At 27.9% G+C, this 26182-nt stretch overlaps 1 protein-coding gene across 17 annotated transcripts in view; it reads left to right on the top strand.

Annotated features, from left to right (window-relative positions):
- LOC145976673 (uncharacterized) overlaps positions 1 to 26182 on the top strand; it is a 105773-nt gene that overhangs the window by 52998 nt on the left and 26593 nt on the right. For 11 of the 17 annotated variants that reach the window (XM_083107960.1, XM_083107961.1, XM_083107957.1 and 8 more), the window contains 7 exons: positions 15418 to 15612; positions 15911 to 16078; positions 16314 to 16455; positions 16675 to 16707; positions 21831 to 22033; positions 22911 to 23008; positions 23951 to 24160. In XM_083107960.1, the coding sequence (XP_082964086.1) occupies positions 16030 to 16078; positions 16314 to 16455; positions 16675 to 16707; positions 21831 to 22033; positions 22911 to 23008; positions 23951 to 24160 (735 nt within the window). In that variant the 5' untranslated portion in view covers positions 15418 to 15612; positions 15911 to 16029. Of the gene's footprint in view, positions 1 to 14670; positions 14780 to 14958; positions 15007 to 15417; positions 15613 to 15910; positions 16079 to 16313; positions 16456 to 16674; positions 16708 to 21830; positions 22034 to 22910; positions 23009 to 23950; positions 24161 to 26182 lie in introns of those variants that run through there. The other 6 variants (XM_083107958.1, XM_083107962.1, XM_083107963.1 and 3 more) reach the window with 6 other exon arrangements.

Genomic DNA, 26182 nt, shown 5'->3' with positions numbered 1-26182 from the left:
AGTCTTTGATAAAGCGCAATTAATTATGTATTGACAAATTAAAGAGAATAAATTAAAATTTATAGATAAATCTCGTTAACAAATCTTTTAAGAAGTAAATCTAAATATTAAAATACATAATTGATAATATATGTACGATTCCTCGTCTTGTTGCTTTATTTTTCACTATTGAATCGATTATTTTTACGAGAAAATAAGTCACTTCTTCCAATTTTTATATCTTTTCCCTGTATCTTTCAGTTTTCTGTAAACAAAATAAGCTTTGCCAAGTACGAGAAATCGATGGTATGCGAAAGAACGTCGGTGCAATTTTTCTTTAGAAAGGAATTTTCTGAAGCCATTCTACCTGATACTTCCTCTAGAAGTCTTTCACCGAGATACTGAAGCACCTCAGACATTATTTTTCAGACTTTATGCGTGAAAGTACATTTCGCAAATACTTCAGTATTCGATCGAGATTATTGTCACGTAAAATTTTATTAATTATGGAACAGTTACGTGTGAATTGGGAATTACATTTGCTTACAATATATTTAGATATTATTATTAACTCTTTCTTTATGTACAATTTATGGTACATAACGTATTACTTTTACGTTTAAAAAAAAGTATATAATTGTATGTTGATATAAAGCATTTTTTAAGTAAAACGCGAAAATTAATTCTTTCTTTATAAAAATATTCAAGTATGACATCAAGGTTAAACAATTTTTAATCAGAAATAAGAATAAAAATAAAATATTTTTTTATATGTCTCTCAAACAAATTTTTTTTTTAAATTTTATAAAAGAACATATTTTAATTAACATCTTAATATGAAATTTATCACATCAAATCATGTTCTTGAAAATTATTCTGCATGTATAATGCATAAACTGCGTTTTAAGGTGCGTATTCCGTCAACTGTGAAGCTGACAAGCAGTAACACATGTCATATGCATACGCACCAATGCACTATTGATTGACATCGTTACTGTAATTTTCTCTGGCAACAAAATGTTATAATGCACAACATGATTTTTCTCTATTCTGAGAACATTTTTAACACTATTTACTATTGAAACTTACATTTGCTATTTTGGCTAATGTAACTATAAATTCTTACAAAAATAATTAAAAATTTACAAAATAATTTGGAGTTTTATAGTAATCAAAATCTCAACTCACAACAAATTACTTATCCATAGATTCTCCATTAAATCGATTACACATAATATTTCTCAGTAAATAAAATATCTAAATAATTCATACAAATCTGCAGAGATTTCAATTTTCCCACAATCTTAGAAAATGCAAAAGATATAGAATGTGCAAAAAATATAAAAGTTTTTTATAAATTAATATATTTGCACAATTGTTTTTTTCAGTAATATTATAGATTCTTTAACCTTATGTAAAATATCGGATTATCGATTGTATCTATAACGAACAAATGGTCCGTTGTCTCCTTTTAAGTGGATTAATTCGATCACGGCAACGTCCTAACATAACGTGGAGTGATATCTAATATCGTAGTCACCCAACTGTCGCGAATCGATCGTTATATACATGCAAATGTCAGTAACGAAAATAGCCTTAACATAGGCATAGTTCAGAAACATTATATAATAATGAGCTCCATTTTCCCTGTCAAATCAACAATTAATAATCCTATTGTGAATAACGCATGTATAATGAATATTGAATAATGTCGCAATCTCATGATAAAATGATACATCAATATACAAAATATTCCTGAACCGTAGATCTTCATTTTGATGTCAAGTTATTTAACAAGGTTTTAGCACGATTTTAATATTTTCTCGAGGAAATAATGTACTTATTTCTTTGGGAAAATGTACTTATTTCTATAATTAATAATTACTAATTAATTAATAACATTAAATATTTCAACAATTAAATTTAAAAATGTGAAGATGCATGCATCTTTATTTGCATGTCATTGTACACAAGTTTACGCAGGTTGTTTGTAATCCCTAGCTGAATTATTTTTCGAGATTCCATCTCATTTTAATAAGACACAAAGTGGTCTGTTATTATCACTAAAAGAAGTGATTTTCGTGTTCAAAGACGCATGTAATATACATTTCATCCCGTGGAATAAACACCTCGCACCTAAAGTAAAGAATAGGATTATTCCTTCTGGCAATTTGCGCTTTAGTAAAAAATTATGACGTGATTATCTCTTGTGTGTCTTTATTTGAATGCGAAATTATAATTAAATTAATGAGACCAAAAAGCGTATACATAATATTCTACTCTTTCGTCGTATTTAATTTAATGATGCATTAACTCGGTAGTATTAAATTTCTAATAATTATAAATACACAATACACTTGACAAGTTTACATGTAAACAACCTTTAATAATTTTATGGAAAAGTCTCGCGCGAAGATAGAAATATTAATTAACATTAACAGACTTGACGTTCGTATTGGTAAGCTCGAGAAGGACATTATTATCTATACCGAGAAAATCCAATAATCAACTTTATGTCGTTTAGTAGCTCACTGTTAATAACAAAGATCTACGTTTTACATGCAAAATATTCAACAGTTTTTTCATTTAAACTGAAAAAACAGAACTATTGCTCTTTGATTTTAATGAATTCGTGGCGTATTGCAAAACTGCACAAAAATGCACATAAATTATTAATTATTTTTTACATCTAACTTCTGCTAATCTAAGATTAATATAAATGTCAGAAAGTATTTTTATGCGCGCTCTTTTTTTAGACTCGACACAGCCGGGTTTCATTATATCTAGAATAGAGTTTGCATATTCCAATTAAATATTTATCATATTGTAGTAATTTTATTATATTGTTATTACTATAAAATATTATTTTTATAGCATTAAATTTAAATGAAATTTTAATTAACGAAATAGTTCTGTTTTTTTGGAATAAACTTTTCTTTCTTTTTTGAAATCCGAAAAGAGTATATCCTTGCAGATTATACCTGCACATTCGATAATTACATTTGGCAAAAAATCGTTCTGGAAACTTCCATCGCGAAAAATCCAATAATCTTCATGACGTCCAATTCTACGAATCAATTCCACACCAGTATGTCTATACAAAGAAATGTAGAATCGAGTAGTCAATCAATGCTTATAGAGGTTCGTTTATAGAGGCTTGTCGCTTATAGAGACGAGCCGATTCATTGTGCTTCGTTGATGTGTATACTGATTGTTACGTAATTATCGTTGAAACAATCATATGGCGTTAATTAACTAGCTGTGTATTCAATTTTTAGCGGCAACCTGATTGTATCTTGTTAGCATCTAAATCTTCAAGCTTTTTGTAAAATTTCAAAACACTTTATAAAAATAGAAGAAATTTAAGTATATATTTTTTTAAAAGTGCACATATATATTTAATAATGTTATGCGAGTTCAGCGAAATTGATTTTGTGCGGATTTTGCTCTTTAGCCGATATATTCAAGTTGAAATTTTTGCAAAAATACAAAATTGACCGTGGAAAAAATATTATGATTAAAATATAATAATCCTTAAATGCGCAAAGCTTTTCTTGTAAAATATCGAATATTATATGAACATGCAGCAATCCTCTTACATTCTGTGGAAAACACAAATGCAAGTGCAAATTTAGAGCATTTCTTTTTGTAATAGTCTGCATTGGTCACAAGTTTGATCAAGGATCGTTACATGGATGTCATCACGGTACAACACAGTACAGTAGATAGCAACTGCCACTACTTCTCTTCGTAACTCGAGAGTACAAAGCGCCTCTGGACATCTACGCGTTAACACAAGGCGACAAAGGGATGCGCTGGTTCAAATTTGTCTGTATCCCGAGAGTCGGAACGTGTCATCGCCTAGGCGACGGAAAAGCAAGCCATTAGTATACTCGAGAAATATATATGTGTACATACAATAGGAGAAATACAATGCTAGTGTCGTGTAACAATGACATATTTACATGTCGCTTAGATGCCCTGCAGAAAACGAAAGTCGGTCATTCAAGAGCTGTCAGAGGATGTGAGAAAAGCTCCTCAAAGCGCAAAAAAGTTAGTTCCTTGTACCTGTTCCTTGTATTTTTTGCGCGTCCACGTTGTAATGATTATTTCTGCTGTTCTACAAGATATCTCTCGAACCTTGTTAGATTGTAACAATAGAATTTGTTTAATCAATTTGAAAAGAATTATTTTTTTAGGAAAATTTATAAAATTGTTACATACAAATTACGCAACATTTTTGAACTAAACGCCTTAAGTATCTTAATAATTATAATAAATATGTGGTTAAAATCTTTAGAGAAAGATTTTCAATATATTTAAATTTAATACGTTTAAATATACATTTATATAATGAAATAGAAGAACAACTATTCTTTTGAACTTCTACTCTTTTCACTCATACTAAAGGAATGAAAATTGCATGTCATAATAATTACTTCTCAAATAGCACATGTTCCTAAAAGACGACTTAAAGATATTTTATCATCCTTTAGACATCTTTAATATCTTTTAGTCTTTTTATGTTATCTGGATTCACATTATCGTATATAGTGCAAGTCATAAATCAAATTATAATAAGAATCAATGAATGTTAGCGATCGATTAACTGAGGAGTAAGTGAAATGGTAATTGAAATCGAAACAATAAAATGTATATATAATTTTCTAACTCTTAGATTGATTTCACTTTGCTTAACTTTACAATGAAATATGAAGTGGAATTCGATAGAAATATAACTTTTATGATCAAAGAAAATTGAGAGAAACTGAGGAAACAAACGGGATTGGAGGAAAATAATTATATAATAGCAAAACGTAGAAAGAATACAGCCTCACTCTTGACCTCAAACAACATAAACTTTGAGGATTTTTAGTATTCCAAAAGTTTTTGCTATGATTCTCTTTGGCGCGTCATTATTTAACAAATGGAAGTCATCTCGTTTCGAGTAGTTCCTCATTAAATTTCAAGATATTTACAATTTTTTCTAATATAAAATAAAACTGATATGTAAAAGTACAATAATATTTTCTAAATTTTTTTCATTAATTGAATAATTTTATCTAAATATGAAACTTATTTATAAATATATTTAAAGAAGATATGTATATATATATATATATATAAATCTTATATAAAAATAAATATTAAAATATAATCGAGATAAAAAATATTATGTTTTTAAGAGATGCCACGCATGTAAACCCTTCGTATTTGAATGCAACTCGTTAATCTCCATAAATGGGAGCGTCAACAGCATCCTTATTCTCTAACCAAGGTCATTGTAGACAGCGACATTCAGTTATTTGCGTCACCACAAACCTTCGTGGTTCATATCTGCTGGCGATAGAAGTAAAATCAAGGAATAACGCGATCATGAATAGTTTTGATAAAAGTAAAATTAAATGCATCGAAATTATTTTTGTATTTTATAGCGATATGCAGATATATTATTAATTAACAAAAGTATTTTTTAATAATTCTAATCCAAGTAAAAAAATATGTATATAGTAAATTAAGATAAAATTTGTCAAGGGTTTTTTCTCCGCTTTTCTTTTAGCTTTCACGGTTTTAAATTTCTCAAAATGATGAAAGTTTTTGCTTTTCTCTCCTTCATCGTCTACATTTTAAATTACTCTATTTTCTATTCAATTACTACTTATTATTTTATTATTAAATTAAATTATTATTTTATTATATTTTATTTAAAAAAATAACTAATCCAAAATATACGAAATAAATAATAACGTGATAAATTTTCCACCTTAATTTTTTCTTGGTAAGAAATGAATTCATATAATAGCTTCATTGTCAATAGTAATGTTATGTGATACGAAAACAATGAGTTTCACTTAAAATTCTTTATTGTGACATTTATATACTGGTTGAAGAGTTGTTTACCAGTTATTTCATCAAGTTGCAAATTGTTGGTTGCTCTTCTTCGACTGACCCTAGTTTGCTTTCACTGACTTTTTCGCTGACCTTTTTCTGTTTTTTTTTCTCGTAAACAAACGCCCATAAAAAGTAACAACCAATATGGAACACATTGCGAAGTTGGACACATGCAATTACGACGCGTCGTGCACGTAAGGGCGATCGATCGATCCTAGTTGAAAGGACGCAAGTGCAACAATTGCCAATCGTGCTTCACAATTCATCATCGGATGTTACTCGTAAGAATGGCATATATTATAATATAATTGACTTGATATTGTATTAAATCACGTGAATCGATAACGAAAATCGGAATAATGATTTTATTTGAAGGGAAACTTAAATCGTAAATTTTTTTTCAGTTAATCTAATTAACATTAATCTAATAATATAATAATAGTAATTATTTTCTGTAACATTTAGATATTTCATGACACTTAACTATGCTTTGCTTGTCGGAAAATAATTATTTGTTTATCATGATAGATAAAATCAATTCTAAATTAACATAATATAAAGAAGTGGAGTCAGGTACTTCGAAAATATCGAAAAAAGGTATAAGCTGCAATAATTCTTGTCACTGATAAATTAAAGCGCTGTGTCGGGGAAGGAATCAAGATATTTGCATTCGGCTTACGAGTTAATAGCTTCACGTCGAATCCTCCCTCACAACAATGGCATAAAAATCCCCAATCTGTTAAAATGTGCAATGTAATATAGGCGTTTCGTCTCAAGCGGGATTTATTTATGTTAATTGATTTACACCAATAGCATACACCGAAGAAAACAAATCATTGAGAGCACGTAGCGAGAGTATTTTGGAAAAACATGAACGCACATTAAAAAAGCTGTGCGATATTAATTGCTCTAAAGTCTATTTAATCACCTTTCTTCTTTGTTGGCATCATTTTTCGCGAGTTAACACGTTTTAAAACTCATTTATTTCCGCGAAAGAAAAACGTTAATGTCTCGAAAAATTTATAACAGTGTTGCAACACATATTGCAGTACAATTTCTTCGTAGCTTATGTATGTAAGAAGTACGTCGTTTTCTCTAACATTTTTGTCCGTGATACTATTGAACGAAAGAAATTTTAATATATTAATTTTATTTCACTTATTTTATTTTAAACTTTTATAAATTAGTATACATACAAAGAGGCTTTATATTTTTATAAACTTAATAAATTATGTTCTTGTTATAAAAGCTTTTTTAGTCTCTGCATAATTTTACGTCAACTCAAAAATACCGATCTCAAAAGACCTTCCTAGTATCGTGTAAACATGTGCGCGGAATGAGTAATCACTGTCAATCGTAACTGCCACAGACACAAACGACAGAGCAAAAGACATCATATTTATGAACGCACGTATACAGCTTTATGACAAGCTGCTTCGAGGCAAACATGAGCGATGGAATCTGAAGGAGGTACATATTCAGAACAAGAGTCTCATAAAAGTGAATTGCGTAGGCTGACATTTTATTTCGCAATTCCCGAGATTCCGAACACCGATATCACATTTACATGAAATTTTCTTTTTATTTTCTTCTTTTGATGTCTATTCAAAAATAAAAAAAATTGAAGAAATATGTCGAGAAAAATTTCACTTACAATGAGATAGTATCTACGAAACCAATTCAATAAATAAGGTAACAAGACAGGCTACATATGTGTACATGTTTTAATATAATCTTATCTCTTGTTAATGTAATCTTCTTTGTTGAATTATTCTAATATATAAAAAATATAGCTGTTAATAATATACATCAATATGAACAATGTTTCTATAATATTGGAAAAAAATAATGTTAGCAAATAGATATAACTTTTTATACGAGAAAGAGAAAAAAGAAAGAGAGAGAAACAATTTCTCTCAAAATTTCTTTATAATTTTTTTCATAAAAATGGAATTTTATAAAAGATGAAAAAATTAGATTGTTAATAAAATTTATATAAATCGAATTGCAGATATTAGAACATAGTCAAAGTATTATCATATAGGAGAATATTATATTCGTGATGTAATTTTCTAGAATAAAAGATGAAAATTTGATAGAATATGAATTTTTAAATTAGATTAAATAGATGTAGATATATTTCTTTATGTTATGTACACGCAATATAAGCTTAAAGACTTACATGTTCTTCAAAAGAAGGTAAATCTGTGGCATCAATCTGTGCCAATCCGTTTTTATTCATCATATATATATATGAAAGCAAAATTTTAGATATTACTCTAATTGTGTGTTCATAATGTAATTTGCGCGATAATCCGCGGTAATGTTGCGCGAAGATAAAAAAAATTCAGAATGGATTAGCACCCTCGTACTTAAATATGGGGCAGGAAGTCGGCTTTTGGTAAAGCGGGATAGCACTCAATTCAATCATGTTGAATACGTTATAAAGTGCTTTAGATGTAATGAAGACATTGTACTTCTTTTTAATAATAAAGAGTGCGTATATTACACTGAAAATTTAAAATCATCTCATTTGAATTATATGTCACATTAACTGAGATATATCGCACAGATTAAAACTAACGAACACTATGAATAGATAGTAACCTTTGAAGAAAGATCTGAAAAAAATTTTTTGCAAACAAACATTTAATCTTACAATGTTTGGATAAGCTTGGTTTTACGAAATTCTGAATCGTTGCAAGACATTATCAAAACAATCTATCATATCTATTAAAGACAGAAAATCACTATTAATTACGTTTTACTATAATTCTCATGCTTGATTAAATCTCATTTACCTGATAATAAAACTACTCATTATTTTTCGAAAGAATTGAACAGCAGCTTTCTTTTTCGAAGGATAAAAAAATATATCAAAATAAATTAAAATCAATATCTCCGTTCTTTTTTAATGATCAACAATTCAAACACTCAATGGGTTCTCATGCAAGAGATTTCAATCCAATTATATGTATAATTAATATAAGTTGAAAATTTAAAAAAAAGAATAGTCTTAGTATGTGTTTAAATGATCAAATTAATATATTTATTTTTCAATAAAAGATTTTCATTTGAAAAAAAACATATAATATTAACAAAAATAGTTTTATACATGTTCTGCTCAAAATATATTCAAATATCATAGAAATTAAATTTATTGGATAGCGTGGCACTTTTTTCTAACTCGTTATTTTATAATGTATCAAATAAAAAAATATATTTTATGTATTTCTTGTTATTATTTATACGTGCATGAGAAAATAGAAAGAAATAAAATGTCACGCCATACTGCATTCAATTTTAACCAACGTTGCGTATATCGTTAAAAATATGCGAAAACTTGTATTAACGACTTTTTCATGCGGAAGCATAGTTAGTAATTACCTGAAGTTTCTGAAAATTACATCCTACAGATTTTGCTGTCGCTAGTTACACGCCATGTTTCTCGAAAAGTTGTGTCATTACTGAAATCAATTATAAAATGCAGGTTGAAATACAACATTACGTATTTCATTTAGCGGCATTGCAAAAATTACTGCGCATTGGATATTACATCGCGATACTGCGCGATCGATATAAAAATTACGCTCGCTATTCTCGGTAGAACAACACTTTTGCCGTCAGTTTGTTTGATGGTTTACCTATATATTCCATGAAATGATTGTTTCCGACATTGACGTTAATGAATCCGGTTTATTTTATGAATGATTGTTTAAGATATTCTTAGAGAATATCTTTAACAAATCGCAGTACGCTTAATAAATGGTTGAAAATGTAATATTGAAAAAAAAGTAAAATTATAGAGAAGCTACTTTTTAAATATGAAAATTTTATTTCAGTTTTATGAACAAATTGCGCGAAAATGATTGAAAATGTAATTTTTCGTAAATATTTAATATATCAATTTTCAAGATTTCAAATAAAACTCCTATCAAAGAAATTTAGCATAATATAACATAATTTAATTACATGCAGATGTAAAGTGTAACTGTAATATGGAAACATGTTCACCACAAGTATATTGCATTACTTTGCGCGGTTGTCAAAGTACATAATTTAACTAAACCACAAAAAGGAGGGATATGCACACAGCAATAAAATAATTGCTCCAATAATTAGAAACACAATTTGCATTCAAATGTTTACTCATGACAAATCAATGACAAATATAACCAAATATCTAATCATTAATGATATAATTTATAATAATTAATGTATAATAATAAATTATAATGACTTCTATAAACTAAAAATGCAACTTTTATAATTTTGTAAAGCATTAATTGAATACTAGCTATGGTAGTAGTATAATTTAAGAAGATTTAAATTTTTAAACATAGTTTCCATCATTTATTATAATTTTTTAAATATTACCTATTTTGATAATTAAACTTTAAATTAATATTTTGGAAAAAGAATCCAGAATTTTATGAGATTTTTCGTTTATAAAAATGTTAAGGCATCAATAAATGTAGAGTTATTAAAAATAAAAGACTTTTTGGAAAATAAATCTTACTTAGAATTGTTAACTGTATATAATTAGTAACAAGAAAATTAATTTGTAAAATTTGTTCAGTTTTTAATTAACTTGAAAATTATCAATGTTTTAATGTCTTAACAAAAGAAAGACAAATTTGACATTATTAAATAATTGTTAGAATCATCTTTTCGATACAAATAAATGTAGAAATTTTGAAAAGAAATATTATATGGCTATCAAACAACACCAAAAATAAGTCGAAAAAATGTCAATGACTATAACCAACTAGAGTATGCTAATTATAATTGGAAAGCAATGCAATTTAGAGGGAGAGAGGGAGAAAGAAAGAGAGGGGACGAAAGCAGGCGAAGCAGAGATCGCATATTTTCACTAAAATAGGTCGTAGAGCAGTTTAGTTTGCAGCACTGTTTGTATTTTTTAACAATACCCCAAAAACAATAATAATTCTTTTACGTTTAAGTTAATAAAACAGCGTATTGGTAGTGTATCACATTACAATTTATTGTTATTTTATACAATTTTTTATACAATTTCAGCAAGATCCAATTATGAATTGCTTATTTCATTATAATAAAGTATAAGACTTTTGCGAGAGATTGCCATTTATATTTTTCGAATTAAAAGCATTATTTCGAACATTAGCACATGCGCTTTATTATATCGTTTACAGGAAAGGGAAGGTATACGAAAATTTCGCAGTAACGTAGACGTTTATTTTTCTTTCGCCATGCTGAAGCAAGCAACAGTCACTCATCTATTTATAACGCCACCGCACTAACCACCATCCGCCGAGTCTATTATCGCGTATAAATATGGAGCACATAAAAAGAATGCTGATATGATGCATGGAACGCTTGAAAAGATTGTAAGGAAAAAATAGAGCTGGAAATCATTGATCCATCCTGTCGGCGTAAATGCAAAATCGCATGCACACACGAGCGGAAATTACGTAATCTTTTGATAGCAAAATTTTCTTGATTAGCTAGCGTTTCTCTCTCGCCCCTCTCTCTCTTTCTCTCTTTCTCTCTCTCTCTCCCTCTATATATATATATATATATATATATATATATATATATATATATATATGTATATTTATTTATTTATTTATATAATTGCATTTACTTTTATTATAATCTATATATTATTTTATATCTTTGAAGTTTAGTTATCACTTAAGTTTAAAACAACAGCGAACAGATAATCGTTGCGTCCAGCTCCATATTATTCACGATTTTAATACCTTTAAATAATCTTGAATAGACAGTGAGAGAGAGAGAGCTGGACGTTTGACAAAGGATGAAGCTTTGATTTAATTTTCATAATTACGTCCGTCGTTGTAGAATGATTAAGCACGATTGAGCTTTACATGCGTGTCTTCCTAAGATAATTCGAAACTGACATAAATTTGAACGTTGAAAACCTAAAAACGGGACAACAACTTTTTATTATGACGAGGTCAGTGTATGCATAATCTAGATAATTACGGATGCAGATTTATGCGATATGTTATGCAACGCGCAAAGCGTTCGTCATCCGCCAAAATGGAGGGAGAAAAGTCGTCGAACTTGTCGCGTGTATAGCTGATGTCTCGCGAGCTTTCTTGAAATAGCGAGACGACTGCAAGATGAATGGCCCCAATGCGATTGCTTTTAAGAGATTGTAAGGTCCGTAAATCGTTTCATTTAACGAGATCGCTTCACATGATCACAAAAAAAATATATTCTTGGTTAATGATTTTCCGTCAACAAATTGATTACCTGTATATTAATAGAGTATTTTCCAACATCATCACGATATTGAATAGCCTAGTCGATTTACGAAAGAAAGATGAGTTTTCTCAAGTAAAAAAAAATTGTCACTATCTTTATATAAATGCATAAGGATATAATTGAAAAATGACACAGCAATAATACACACATTCTTTGATATTCTATAAAAATTCTTCACATGAAAAAAGTCATTCGTATTTTCCGTATTTTATATCTTCAATAAGCAGAGAAAAAAATTGTCTCTTTATATCTTTATATCTTTATGTCTTTATATCTTCAATAAACAGAAAATTTACATACATGTAATTTTTATAATTATTTTTTTGTATATGTAAACGATAAAATATATAATTTCTCTCTCTCTCTCTCTCTCTCTCTCTCTCTCTCTCTCTCTGCAGATGGCAACATCTCTACTAAAATAAACTAAAATATAATAATATCAGAAAATCAGCATTTTATCATCTCAAAAAATGTATTGCATATGCTGCTTTATGGAACTCTCAAAAAATTTATGAAAACTTTAATTATAAATAATATTATCATCATCTGTCACGGATCACAAGTAATTACTTTATCGTAATGCAAAATGCATGTAGTTTCGTATTTGCATGTAAGCAAATGTGTGCAACATAAATATAATTTCAAGTGATTTATATTTCATCAATACCTAAGATTTACAATCGCGTGATACATGCGCCAGATTGTTTCACATACGTTGATATATAAATCATTATAAGAAAAATCAAATGCCGTTGGACAGGCCATTATTTCTCCAAACGCGTCAGTTTTCGGTGATATACGACAAATGGTCCGAATAATGGATGGATTTTCGAGAATATGCCCTTTATATATTGAGAAGTGTCTGCGAATATTCTGATAAATCCATCAAATTCTAGTACGTACATTTTTCAAATAAAAATTTAAATATATATTAATTTTCCGCCTTGCTTTAAAAAATATTTAATTTAAATTTATTTATTTGCTTTGTCTTATCAAAATCATGAAATTGCATCGACGTTTATTCAATTTATAACATATTTTATTAATAAAGTGAATATTATAAAACATCTATTAATAATAAAATTAATTATTAGTAATATTATTAATACTATATTAAGTATGTTTTGTGTTTAGAATATTGTTTTTATTTTTTATAAATATTTAATCTGAATATTTCTTTTAATTTATTAAAAGAAATATTTCAATCACTTATATATTATATATACATTTTTTCCTTTTTTATGATCATAAAACAGATTTGCGATACACTCAAGTGCTCTAGGTTTTTTATTATTCTAATTGTGTATATAAAAAGATACCATCTACAGTCCAGTCAGACGTCACATTTTACGTATAAATCATATTCAAACAATTATGTATTATGCATTTTATATTACACTTTTGTTGGCATTAAAATAAGATTCATAAAACTGAAATTTCGAAACTTTCTTGAAAGCTTAAACTATTTCATTAATATAAGTAAGATTGGATTTGCAAAATTCTATTCTTTTTTGTTAAAAATATTAGTGCGGCGTTCAATCGATGGATTAAATATTCGTGTTACTTGACAGATAATAATGATGTGACCACAAAGAATAACGATTTTTTTTCTATACAGTATAAAGCTTTGCTCTATCAAGCATGACAAAATGCTCGCATGCTCATAAAAGATTTAAAAGGGAAAGCCCAACTATTCTTCGTCCGATAAAAATATTTTTCATAACACGTAAGTACATTTACTGGCGTGCTCGTGGATGGATCTTGATACTGAAAAATTAAAAAAATTGTAGAATAAAAACAATTGAAGTATGTGTATGTAAAAATAAAATAAAATATATTTAAATATACGATATATATATATAATTGTAAAAAGTAATAAACAATATGATAACAATAAAAAAGTAATAACAACATTAAAACAATAACAAAATCGTACATAAATTCTAAATACACATAGAATATTGTAAAAATTTCCAGAAAAATTTCGTTTACTTTGTCACGCACATTGAAAAAAAGGCCAACTATAATTGCATAGTAAAAAAATTATAGTTGAGATTTCTATTTTTATAGTTATTACTACTTAATAATAATCATGTGCGTAGTAATAATAACTAGATATAGTTGTCGCTAAAAATAACTATATATATGTATGATAATTACGATTATTTTTTTATCAATGCATGTATACATAATGCAAAAAAATCACATTATAATTTCATTGCAATTTCTAAATTTGGACAGTCCGATCCAGTTACAGTTGCCATATCATTCGCAATTATCTATTAATTGTCATTGTCATCGTTCAGGAAGATTTCAACTTAATTAGGTCATATTTATCATTGTTGTCTTATATTATAAACTCATTGATACATCTCATCGTTTTCCTAGAATCTCTCCTCGAGAACGAAAACATAGATTTTCTCCTTCCCGATTTTACGCCGCTGTGAGCTGTAGCAGAACACGCTTGCACAGGAAACCGCCCTATAAAGGCGATCCAATGTAAACCGCAAGCCCCATTTGTTGCTCGCAAGCTCGCGGCTGCCGACAGCCGAACCGCCGGAGCTTTGTCTGTTGTATTTTCGTTGGCACAGTACCGGTACCGCAGCGGTGCACCGCGGCCACGCAATCCGGAAAGGTCAGCCAGCGTCATTATGTACGACTCGTATAAAACACGCGCGCGAATTGCTTGGGTACGTTGGGTCTTTAATCAGGCGCGATACTTTATCGGTCACGCGAGATTTTTCGAGATGATGCGAGCTGTGCTATTGACGCTTCGAGAGTAAATGATTCTCGTGAATATATTGTGTGTGCGCGAGAAACAAATATTTTAATTAAAATCTTTTCAAACATAATTAATTATAGGTAAAGCGTAATCATTTGCGTATTATTTCTTCCGCGGATAAAGTACGTTTTTTAATGTTTAATATATTATATGCGAATTGAGTAATATTTCAATAACGATTTTTTAAAACAAAATGTAATACAAGTTGAAAATTGTTAAACATCTGAAACGTATTATATTGGGGAATTATGGGGAGACACATTTTATTTGATCTGCTAGGATTTTATAAAAAATATTTGAAATTAATTCTTTATACTAAATAATCTTAAGCAAAAATTCAACATTATTCTTCGATCACTATATTTCATCGTCCGTGTTATAAATGCGACACGATAAAGATAAAAGATAAAAGATAGATATTAAAAAACAAATATTTATATCAAAATATAAAATTATTCGTAAATTAATAATTTGTTTTTTCACTATTATAGCTATAATCTAGGATGAGCTTAAAAACGGATCAACATAAGGAAATATCGGAACAAACAGATGAAATGTACGGCTGAATAATGTACCGTGAAGAGGTGATCTCGCGTTATCATTGTTATGACATAGCCCGAGGGGAAGGATGCAGTACGGCAAAGAAGGATAGAAGATACGGAACGCTCGAGAAGATGCATGTACAGGTAATAAAGATCTTTACATACGCGTTGCCTTACAAAGACTTTCCATCAAAATTGATCCATCTCCTTTAAAGATATATATTTTGCAAAATTTCCGTTATATGCGAAATATGAGCAAAATATAACAGAATATTGAGAAATAGGAGAATTACTAGCTTTTGTTATATAATTTAAAATTCTATGGAATTTAATTAAATTTTAGTTGAAGATTTAGCTAACAATACTCTTTGTGTGTAGTTAGAGTTCATAAAAATTCTCTTACTTTAAAAATAAATTAGAATTTAATTAAACGTGTGTACAGATTACTAGTATCTCGCTTTGGCATCGTAAAAACGCACAGCTGCAATAAGAAACAGAAGTGGAGACGGACACGTGTGCGGAAGGATACGCGGTCCACATCCGGCCCGCCATCCTGGCGGCATGGTCCTTTGGGCCACAATACTATTCCTCCAAGGAGCTGGATTCGTAGGTAAACAAAGAATCACATGATTACGCATAATTAATAGAAAATAAAAAGAGACTTTTTTTATAAGAAAGACACCATACACTATACAATAATCGGCATAATAAATCTCGTATATGGATAGTTTAATCCTTCATTTAGTTTTAAAAGAGACAAAATTTTTGTTTCAAGTTTAACTAAAATATTCTTTCTGGAAGCGGATATATTATCAGATAATGACAAATATATTCTCTGTTCACAGGCTCGGTGACAGGCATTCCCGGCGTCCCGGAAAACATAACGGTGATGTTTCTGAATCCGACGTCCGTACGTGTGTCTTGGAGCACCAGCCAAGTTGAGCAGGTCGAAAAATACGACGTCACATACAAGCCAACCGATGCCAGGTGCGTTCTAATAATTCCGATATTGCGAATCGATTCAGATTTTCATTTCACGATGCACAAACAACATTTGAAAAAAGTACCACTTCCATTTCCGTGTTCTGTTTATTCTGATATCGATATATCTTTCGAGAGATATGAAAATTTTTCGATAAAAATACGCTCAATTTGTGTTAATCACTTGTCTTCGTAATGTTTTTAGCAAGTTATCGTTCTTTATAGGTCACATACAAACACGGATATGATTCACGAAAGGTATGATTTGTTAGATGATATTGATGTTTGATGGAAGAAAGTTTTATTTATTCATAATTTAAAGAGATAATCGTGGAATTAAATATTGGATATTTTATTTTCTCTCTATTTTATGCACGCGCGCGCGACATAATTGGAAAAATTAACATAATGAAAAAAGTGTAATACAAATTTTTTTTCTTAATCTTCTTCAATCTACATTTCTTTCTAGCTTCCATTTTTTTCACGCATTACATGATTTAAAATTGAAACATTGACATATGTTTACGGATTGCGACAAAATGCCGCAATGCAGACATTTAGGCTTCGAATCTAGAATATACATATATATGTAAAAAGTTTAACAACTGTGTTATATATATATATATATATATATATATATATATATATATATATATATATATAATGTAGCAGTCTATGCTAAATATACCGATGTTTATTATTGGGAAAAAAATTAAAAGAATAGTAAGTCGAATTTGTGCATGCAAATCGTGATACGCGTGTGCCTGTGATCTCGTGTTTATCGTGTTTAATGTAAAAACATATATATTATATGCCATCGGTGTTTCCTTTAATTGCCGGGGACATTTAAATATAACTGCATATTCCCTTCAAAAGCTAAAATATTGAAGTGATATTTATTATATAAATCATCGAGTTAAAATTTCATATATGGATAGACACGTATAGAGTATTCGTAATTATTATTATGTAAACAGCAAACAAAATTTTTCATTTTTTTCTCTTTATTATCATTCATATCTGTCTTCAAATTTTCTTAAAGATTTTTAGTTAATTAAAGAGGAAAAAAACTAAAACCTGCACAAAATTTTAAAGAAGTATATTAGAGAGTGAGTGAAGATATATTAACATTATCAGAAATTGTATTTTTTCTTAAATGACATTTTAATATCCTGATAAATGACTATTTTAATATCCTATAAATGGCTATTTTAATGTCCTGGACAAAATTTATATATCCTTAAATAGATAAAATTACATTCGATAAAGTTGATAAAGTACAAATTATTCAAGCATGACAAAATAATGAAAGTAAGCGAGCTTTTATCAAAGTGTTTGATGTAATATCGTACACGATACATTTCAGCAAAACGGAAAAAATAATTTAAAACCGAATAAATTCTAACCCACGTGATTCGCGTGTTTCCTTTCCGCATCGACAGATACATTGCAACGTCCGGATAAATTACATCGTGATGATAAATTTAGACCAGTTACGGATTTATAGAAAAGAATGAGCGAGATAGTGAATTTATCAATATCGGCAGTACCGGATGTAATCTATATAGATTCGAAGAGGGCTCAATATTAATTGAGATTTTTGCCTCTTTTTGCGGCACAGGAATTACCACAGGTATATCAAACTTTTTCGTCAAACGACATATTTCTTTTCCTCATAACTAACGAATGTTAATCAAAAAGATGCCATATTGTAACGATGTGTATAGAGTACAATAAATACTATGCTAGTTAACATTAAAAGATTTTAAATATTATATTTTGTATATGTGTGTAAAAGATATTTCAATTAGATTAATAGAAGTAATTCATGTTCATATTTTTTGCTTATTAATTTCAATGCATAAAGTGAGTTATTTATATTTTGCAACATCAATTTGAAAGACTACTATATAAAATATTTTACTTATTGGTAAAATCATCAGCAAAATCGCTCCGTTTATAAAGTGTACATTTATTTAATAATGAAATATATTGTATTTGTGAATTGAGTTTCTCAAATTTCACAAAATAGCATGCCATTTAAAACAGATATCGTTTGAACCGATTTATTGGAAGTGAAAATGAATAAGACAAATTATATGTTATAATGAAATTTTTATTATTTGCAATATATTACAAGAAAAAATGTTTTTTATAAATGTTATATGACAGATATTTTAATTAATAATGCAATAGCATAGTTTTGTTTTAAGCATTACAATTTCAATGTTGATGATCAAATTAATATAATATATAATAAATACATAGTATACATAATATAATAAATAATAACATATAATATTGTTAAACAAGTATTTGAATAAGGGAATGGAAATGAAAGTGAATTATATTGATTGTCGCATTAAAATAAAATTATTTCTAAATTAAACACTTATAATGCCAATTATCATATTAATTATATGCATATGTCTTACTAATATAATAAATATATAATATAATTCCATCTATGCAGGTCATTTTTTAATATATAATAGTCTTTCTAAACTTTTAAATGTTCCAAATTTTTTAAAATTCGGATTTAATATTTTAGAACAATAAAGAACTAAATAATATTAAAAATATTTTCAAATGTATTTTTACAAAAAAGTTTAATTGTTATAAACTTAAAATGTTACATATATGATATAAAATAATATTGAAATTAGAACATTAAAAAATAAAATAATTTGCAGATTGTACATATTAACATAATATTTAAAAAATTTAAGATTATTTTACATAACAAAAAATGAGGCATTAATAATTCTAAAAGAAACTAGAATATCACAAAAGTATTAATAAAATCATGAAAGAAAAATATTGCAGAAACATTGAAATTTTGATTTTATATTTTAAAGCTTTAAAATATTCTGAAATTATCTTTTATAAAATAAAATATAATTATATAAATATATTTATATAAAAATGATATTAATATGAATTTATATTGTACATATTTTAATTTAATACATTAATATTTCATATTATTGTACTATTAATTATATTAATTGTATTACTGTGCAAATATATGAAAGTAACGATAAGTAATTGAAAGAGAGATTTAAAAATAGCAATATATCAAGAAGATAATAGAACTGAAATTAAATAAAAGATATGTAGAATTCAACTCGTGTGCAAACCAATTGAAAAATTGTTAAAATTCTGACAAGCGTGAAATATAGGAACGTGGTGTCAAGTAGGCCAAGCGAAAATATTTAGAATCAAGTTTTTAACTTTAAAAAAAAACGAATTTTCTAGTAAAATAAATAGTAAAATTGTTAGTAGAAAATATTGCTACTTTTCAATATTCAACATAAGGTACCGAAATAGGTATTGAAAAATATGAATATATTGTTTGAAAAATTTTCTATTAAAGTAAAATTTATTTAAGTAATTTTTTTCCAGCAAAAACTAAAATATTTTATTTTTTCCAATATTTTCGTAATTATCTCTATTTTCACTCCTGAAGAGAATTTGATTCGCAAATATTTCCAGAATGATTGACACAATCAAACATCGACATAATTCAAAAGTCAATTGTTTTTTATTAAAGAAAATCAATTCCAAAAGAGATATATTTAGATATATCCTATACGTTAGTTTATTGTAAAATACGAGCATGGGATTGCATGATTTATTGTATCATATTTTTCTCCATTTAAATATGATTTTAAAAAAATTAGGAAAACAAGAGTGCAGTCTCTTACAAAAATGCATAGTATCGATCTTTTCCGCGATAAGACAGTCTAATGCTATGGTCTCGTTATATAAAATTCATTGCATGTACTTAGGCTGGTCAGGTTACAGTTTTATGTAACAACGAAAACATATGAGAGGGGATATTAAATAGGTTAATTGCAGCTAGAGAACACTTGGTGTAAGCAGCTTGAGACTTTGTTTTCATTCACTTTTCAATTGAACTATTTCTACTTTATGTTTTGTTTGTTTTAAGAGAGTTTTATGTTATTCTCAGCACAACAAGTACAATATCAAAATTCAATGTTCATCTTCTGATTAAATTATAATATTTGTTTCATAAAATTCCGATCATCAAGTTCTCTTTCTTTATGTTATATCAATTATATAGCCAACATTTATACATCAATTAATAGTTTGTCTACCTCTTTCTTTATCTCTCTCTTTCTTTCATCAACAAATATTAAATTTTTATATTAATTTAAATAATTATAAATTACTGTATAAAGAGTATGCTTTTCTACAAACTATTATAATAATTAATATTAGCTGTAATGAATCTTTCATTTATTAAAATAATTTATAAAGCTACATTTTCTTTTTTAATATGTTGATAAAATATATATTGTGATCAATTTTATAAAATAAATCATAAAAACTATCATAAATTAAATTTATAAATTAAAATTTTTATGATAATCAATTAACAATCATACATATAATGAAAATGAATTAAAATAAATATGAAATATTTGAAATGACTATAAATATAAATAAAATAAGTCAAACACTTGTATGCGTCTAGATAATAAATATTAAAATTATATACAATAATACAAAATACAAAATTATATACAAATATATAATTTTGTATATTATATAAATATATTGTAAATAAATTGTTTTACGATGATTTTCGTCGTTTTTGTGCTTACACTTTTTATTCGTGTTTTCTGACTGGTTGGTTTCTGTTTATGTCATTTCAGTCTTTAGCAAGATGGTTTCGAAAGCGCACGCAAACTATATATATATATACATATATATATATATATATATATATATATATATATATATATACTCGGAAAGGAAAGATAAATATATATATATATATATATATATATATATATATATATATATATATATTTATATTTATCTTTCCTTTCCGAATATATTAATCTATAAGAGAAATTTTATAACTGGAAATAATTACGTATAACAACAGTCGAAAGTTAATTGTTTTAATATTCTCTGTATACACATCAATGTCAATGTTTTGTATTAACTTTAGTGGAAATTAGTTGTTCCTTGAATTAACTAAATTTAATTACTATTCTCAGTTTTATAAAAGCAACATCTACTAATTCCTTTTTAATGTTTTCCAATAATTTATATATTTTTTTAAAACGTTTGATTTTAAAAAGAGAAGTTATTTCAGACGATGTCAGATATGCGTAATTCTTAAAATAATGTAATAATTTAATTTTCTATTACCAGTACGCAGACAATTTTTAATTGTTTAATAGTAATTATTTCTGAAAATAATAAGTGAGGTAAAAAAATCTTCGAGAACCTTTATTGCTTAGAAATTGCTATACTTGGAATATTCCCATAGGTCGATCTTAATCAAGATATTATGTATAAGCGACCGTAAGCGTAACATTGAATCATAATGGCAAGGTGGTTAGTTACAGGGTGGTGGCGGTGGTCGCAGGAAATAGTGAAGCGGTCACCTTGAGCAATCTTCGGGCTGATACACAATATCAGCTGGTCGTAACCGCCGTGAGAGCTGGAAAGAAGTTTCGAAGTCGACCGATCGTCTTCCGCACACTCGGTAAGCTTTGCCTTCGTAAGCTTTACCTGTCTCCGGCATCACGGTCACATGTGACAGGTGCGTTTCTGATAAAGAAAAAATATTTCTCTAATATTCTGTGTAGTAATCGTAAACGTCCGTCACGATGCTTTCGTAGTTACTTATTATTATTGCGCAGTTATTTATTATTTATTTAATCTTTTAATAAAAACTCTATAAGCTATGTCATATTTCGGAATATTTTCGTTTCGATTTATAATACATTTCCGTAAATGTATTTGCTTTTTATTTGTTCTATTTTTTCATCAATACAATATCTCTTAATAATTTATGTGTATATAAAAACATATCTAAATAAAGATATGTATTTTATATAAAGTAAATTATTAAAGAATTCCGACTAATTAATTTGAAAATACAACGGTATATAAAACAAACTATTTCTTAAAAATGCTTTTTTTATTTTCTTGGCGGCCCAATATATCAAAAATATTAAATTTTAGTTTAACTATTAGCTTCACAAAATCCAAAAGTTTTCATTTAATTCGGTACAACTCGTAATTCTAGAATACATAGAAAAAAATAGTATACGTGTATATGCATATGTAACAGAGAAATCGCTTCATAGTATAATAAAAATATTTGTCTGCAGAATTTGATCTAGAATTTCATTTAGTTCTATTTTGGAAACATCGAGTCCACAATATCGTACAGATTAAATTCAAATTGAAGAGAGAATTCATTTCCCGGAAATCTTAAATCATCATTTTTTTTTGCTTTTTTGCTTAAACTTGTTAATCATATATAGTACAAGAAGTAATTTAGGAAAGTTTATCAGTCATTTTCCGACGTAACACTATCCAGCATAAATCACGTAAAATCCCACGGCGACGATGTATACGACGTGATCTGACATGAAGCGATTATGGTGTAAACGAGCTTGTATCATTTTCAGAGCCACCACGCACGTCTCCGCAGCAAGATGCAGCGGTAACTGGTGGTCCTCTTCCTCCACCTCCACCGTCCTCGCAACAACCTCAACCGTATATACAAGTAAGCTATTTTTTCCTAAGCGACACAAAACTTTCGCTGAAAATTTATCTTGTACTGAAAATACTTATATCGTTCCAACAAATAATCCGCTGATTCATTTATAACAGTGATCGAATAATTTGAAAAATTTTACTTAATTTAGATTCATGTATAAACATCATGATCAAGAATTTTCTTAAATATTACATGAAACTGAAGAGACAATATAATACTTTCAGGAGAAATAAATTTGTTATTTTATAGAATATCGACAAGTATGGAAATAAAGTAACAGAAGAAAAATGTAGTTGAATATAGCGATGCTTCTTTTATTTCTATTTCAATATTTCGCAGCTTTCGTCGAATACGATTTCCAAGAATATCAAAATAAATTTAAAAACTTTCTTTCTTTTCGTATATTCTCCGTACAAATACATAATTTAGAATAATTATACAATTTTTTGCGAAGTGAATTTTACATCAATTTTCAGAACTATATATATACATGTTCTTCGGTAAAATCAATAATGCAAAGCGTTACTCACGAAGGAGGGTAGATAGACAATTTATCATCTAGTGGAATCTAAAATCATTTTACGAGAAAAATGAAAAAAGAAAATGTGCGAAGAGACAAGAATAGCCGCGAAACTTTTTCAAACCTAATCAAGGCGAGAAGAGATCGCAACTTCTCTGCGAAAAAGTGTGTCTGGAAATTATATTTCTTTTTTAACTTTTTATCACATGAAGAAGAAAAAGAAAGATATTCATTTTTTAAACGCTCAATGAAGAGTTAACAATTAACATCCGCGTCTGTCATTCGATGAATCTCTTAATAAATGCGAATATGCTGAACATGCGAATGTCAAAAACATGTTAAAAAATTATGTATAAAGATCGTTATTGCATAAAATACCTTTATACCTCAAATTAATCAAAACGTCGCGACTTGTATTCCGTTTACAGATTCGCGGTGTTGAGGTGGGCATAGTAGTGTTAGTGCTGATAGTTTGGGCGGGCGCGATAGCGTTGTTCTTCAATCGCTGGGGCAAGATCCGGATGCTGCTGCCATATCAACCCGATTACAAGGAGCAGTTGAAAGTCCCTGGCACGGGAGTGTGCACGGCCACTAATTCTGCGTATACGCAACACCCGACGCAACACGCGTGCTCTCAGGTAACGCATAGGTATATTGCATCCGATATGATGCAACGAGCCTTCCTGCGCTCGCGCTGTATAATATAAACCGCGCCCAGATAGCGTTCAAAACTGAAAAAATCCGGCTGATCCATCTATGAGATATTTATGCTCGAGAGACGGAAGAAAAAAAAATTAGAAATTTTCTTTTGCTACTAAAAATTGTTTTAAAAAATATATCTTTCACATGAGAAATATTTTTTATGTCGAATATTTTATATATATGTAGGAAATACATCTTTAGAAGGATGTATCTTCGCAATCTAAAACCATTTAAATAGCACTTGAAGATTTCTAAATATGCTCTATTGAAACCCATATATATATATATATATATATATATATATATATATATATATATATATATATATATATATATATATATGTACATATATATATACACATAAAAAATTTCATTAAAATTAAAATTTCAAAACCGCTTTTCTTGCAAACCGAATAATTTTCTTTTAGATTTTAAAATACTGAATTATTATACATATTTTTATGGCACAATCAATCAGTGTAGATAATCAATTTTTTATAGATTTTTCAATATCATCATATAATCAATTAAAAAAAGAAATAATATCAATATTTTTTTAATATGGAATTTTTTTTCGAATATTCTGTTGATATTTGAAATCGTGTGATGTAAGTATAAATTCTTAGTATAATAACATTAAAATATATCGGGGAAAAGACGGTCGGAAAAATAATTTACAATCAAATGTGCGGGTCTTCCAATTTAAATATTACAGGTTTCAAGAAAAATACTTCGTTGAAAATCCTCTAGTTATATTTATGCAAAATGTGAATGTGAATGTTAATGTGGGTGGGTATATAAGTTCTCGATTTACGAGATTAAATCAAATCGAATCGACATCGAATGTTTGATATTCGTTCTCTCGAAATTTTGAAGTTCACGTGATATCGGCATTTCATATGTATAAGATTGAAGCGATGTGCATGTACGATTTCCATTATGCATACGACGGGTTTTGCGCGATGTAAACGGATATATAGTCATCGGGAATACAAAATTAGAATATTGCCAACACACGATCGAAAATACGCGGATATAAAGGCGCAAACGTAATAGAGCTATCGCATGTTATTAACATGCCACAAATTCTGATTCATTCGCGAAAGCATCATATTCGTGCAACGGTATTCAACCATGTACGCATTGCAGCTTGAGATAGGAATTGCTGAGAATACGTCTTCTAGATTCTATCGTAAATTCTAATACAAATTTTATCGATTTAAGCAGTGAAAAAATATTTAAGCATAATTAGTTTAAAATTTTACTAATGAATCAAAAGTTGTAAAAAATTTAAATATTCATGCATTAATAATTACTTTAACAATAAACGATTAGAAATTAAAGTATTTTAACGGATTAATCTTTTCTTTTTAATGTAAATATTATAAAATTCTTTTTTTTTTTATTAGTTTTAATCGATTTTGTAAGTGTAACCCAACTTGAACTTGAAATATAATTATTAAAAAATAATTAATATTAATTAATATTTACCAGAGAAACTTAATTTTGGAGAAATTTATCGTCAAAATATATATCAACTAATTATTTCAATACTAATTTTTATTCATGCGTTATTCTTTTGCATGTATAAGTCATAACATTTTACAAATGTATATAAACCGTCTAATATGTTTGTTTTGTGATATATTATATAATATAATAAAAAATAGGATTTTTCTTTGAAATGTTTTAATAATTAAAATATGAAATAAATTTAATTTTAAATTATATATATATATATATATATATATATATATATATATATGTGTGTGTGTGTGTGTGTGTGTGTGTGTGTGTGTGTGTTTTTTATATATTTATATTATATTTAAAACACACATGAACATTGTAAGTCTGCAATTGATATGGCCGCGTTTGATTAATACATCTTGTTAATATAATAAATCAATAGCAAGCTGCTGACGGGTAAAGCTTATTGACTATTAAACTAAGCATTTGAT

Source organism: Camponotus vicinus, unplaced genomic scaffold, assembly GCF_025532165.1.
Source record: "Camponotus vicinus isolate PSW18456_S1 unplaced genomic scaffold, iyCamVici1.0 SCAF_9, whole genome shotgun sequence".
NCBI classification, from domain to species: domain Eukaryota; kingdom Metazoa; phylum Arthropoda; class Insecta; order Hymenoptera; family Formicidae; genus Camponotus; species Camponotus vicinus.
Note: the sequence above shows the minus strand (reverse complement) of the source record. Positions and strands in the feature narration are given on the sequence as shown.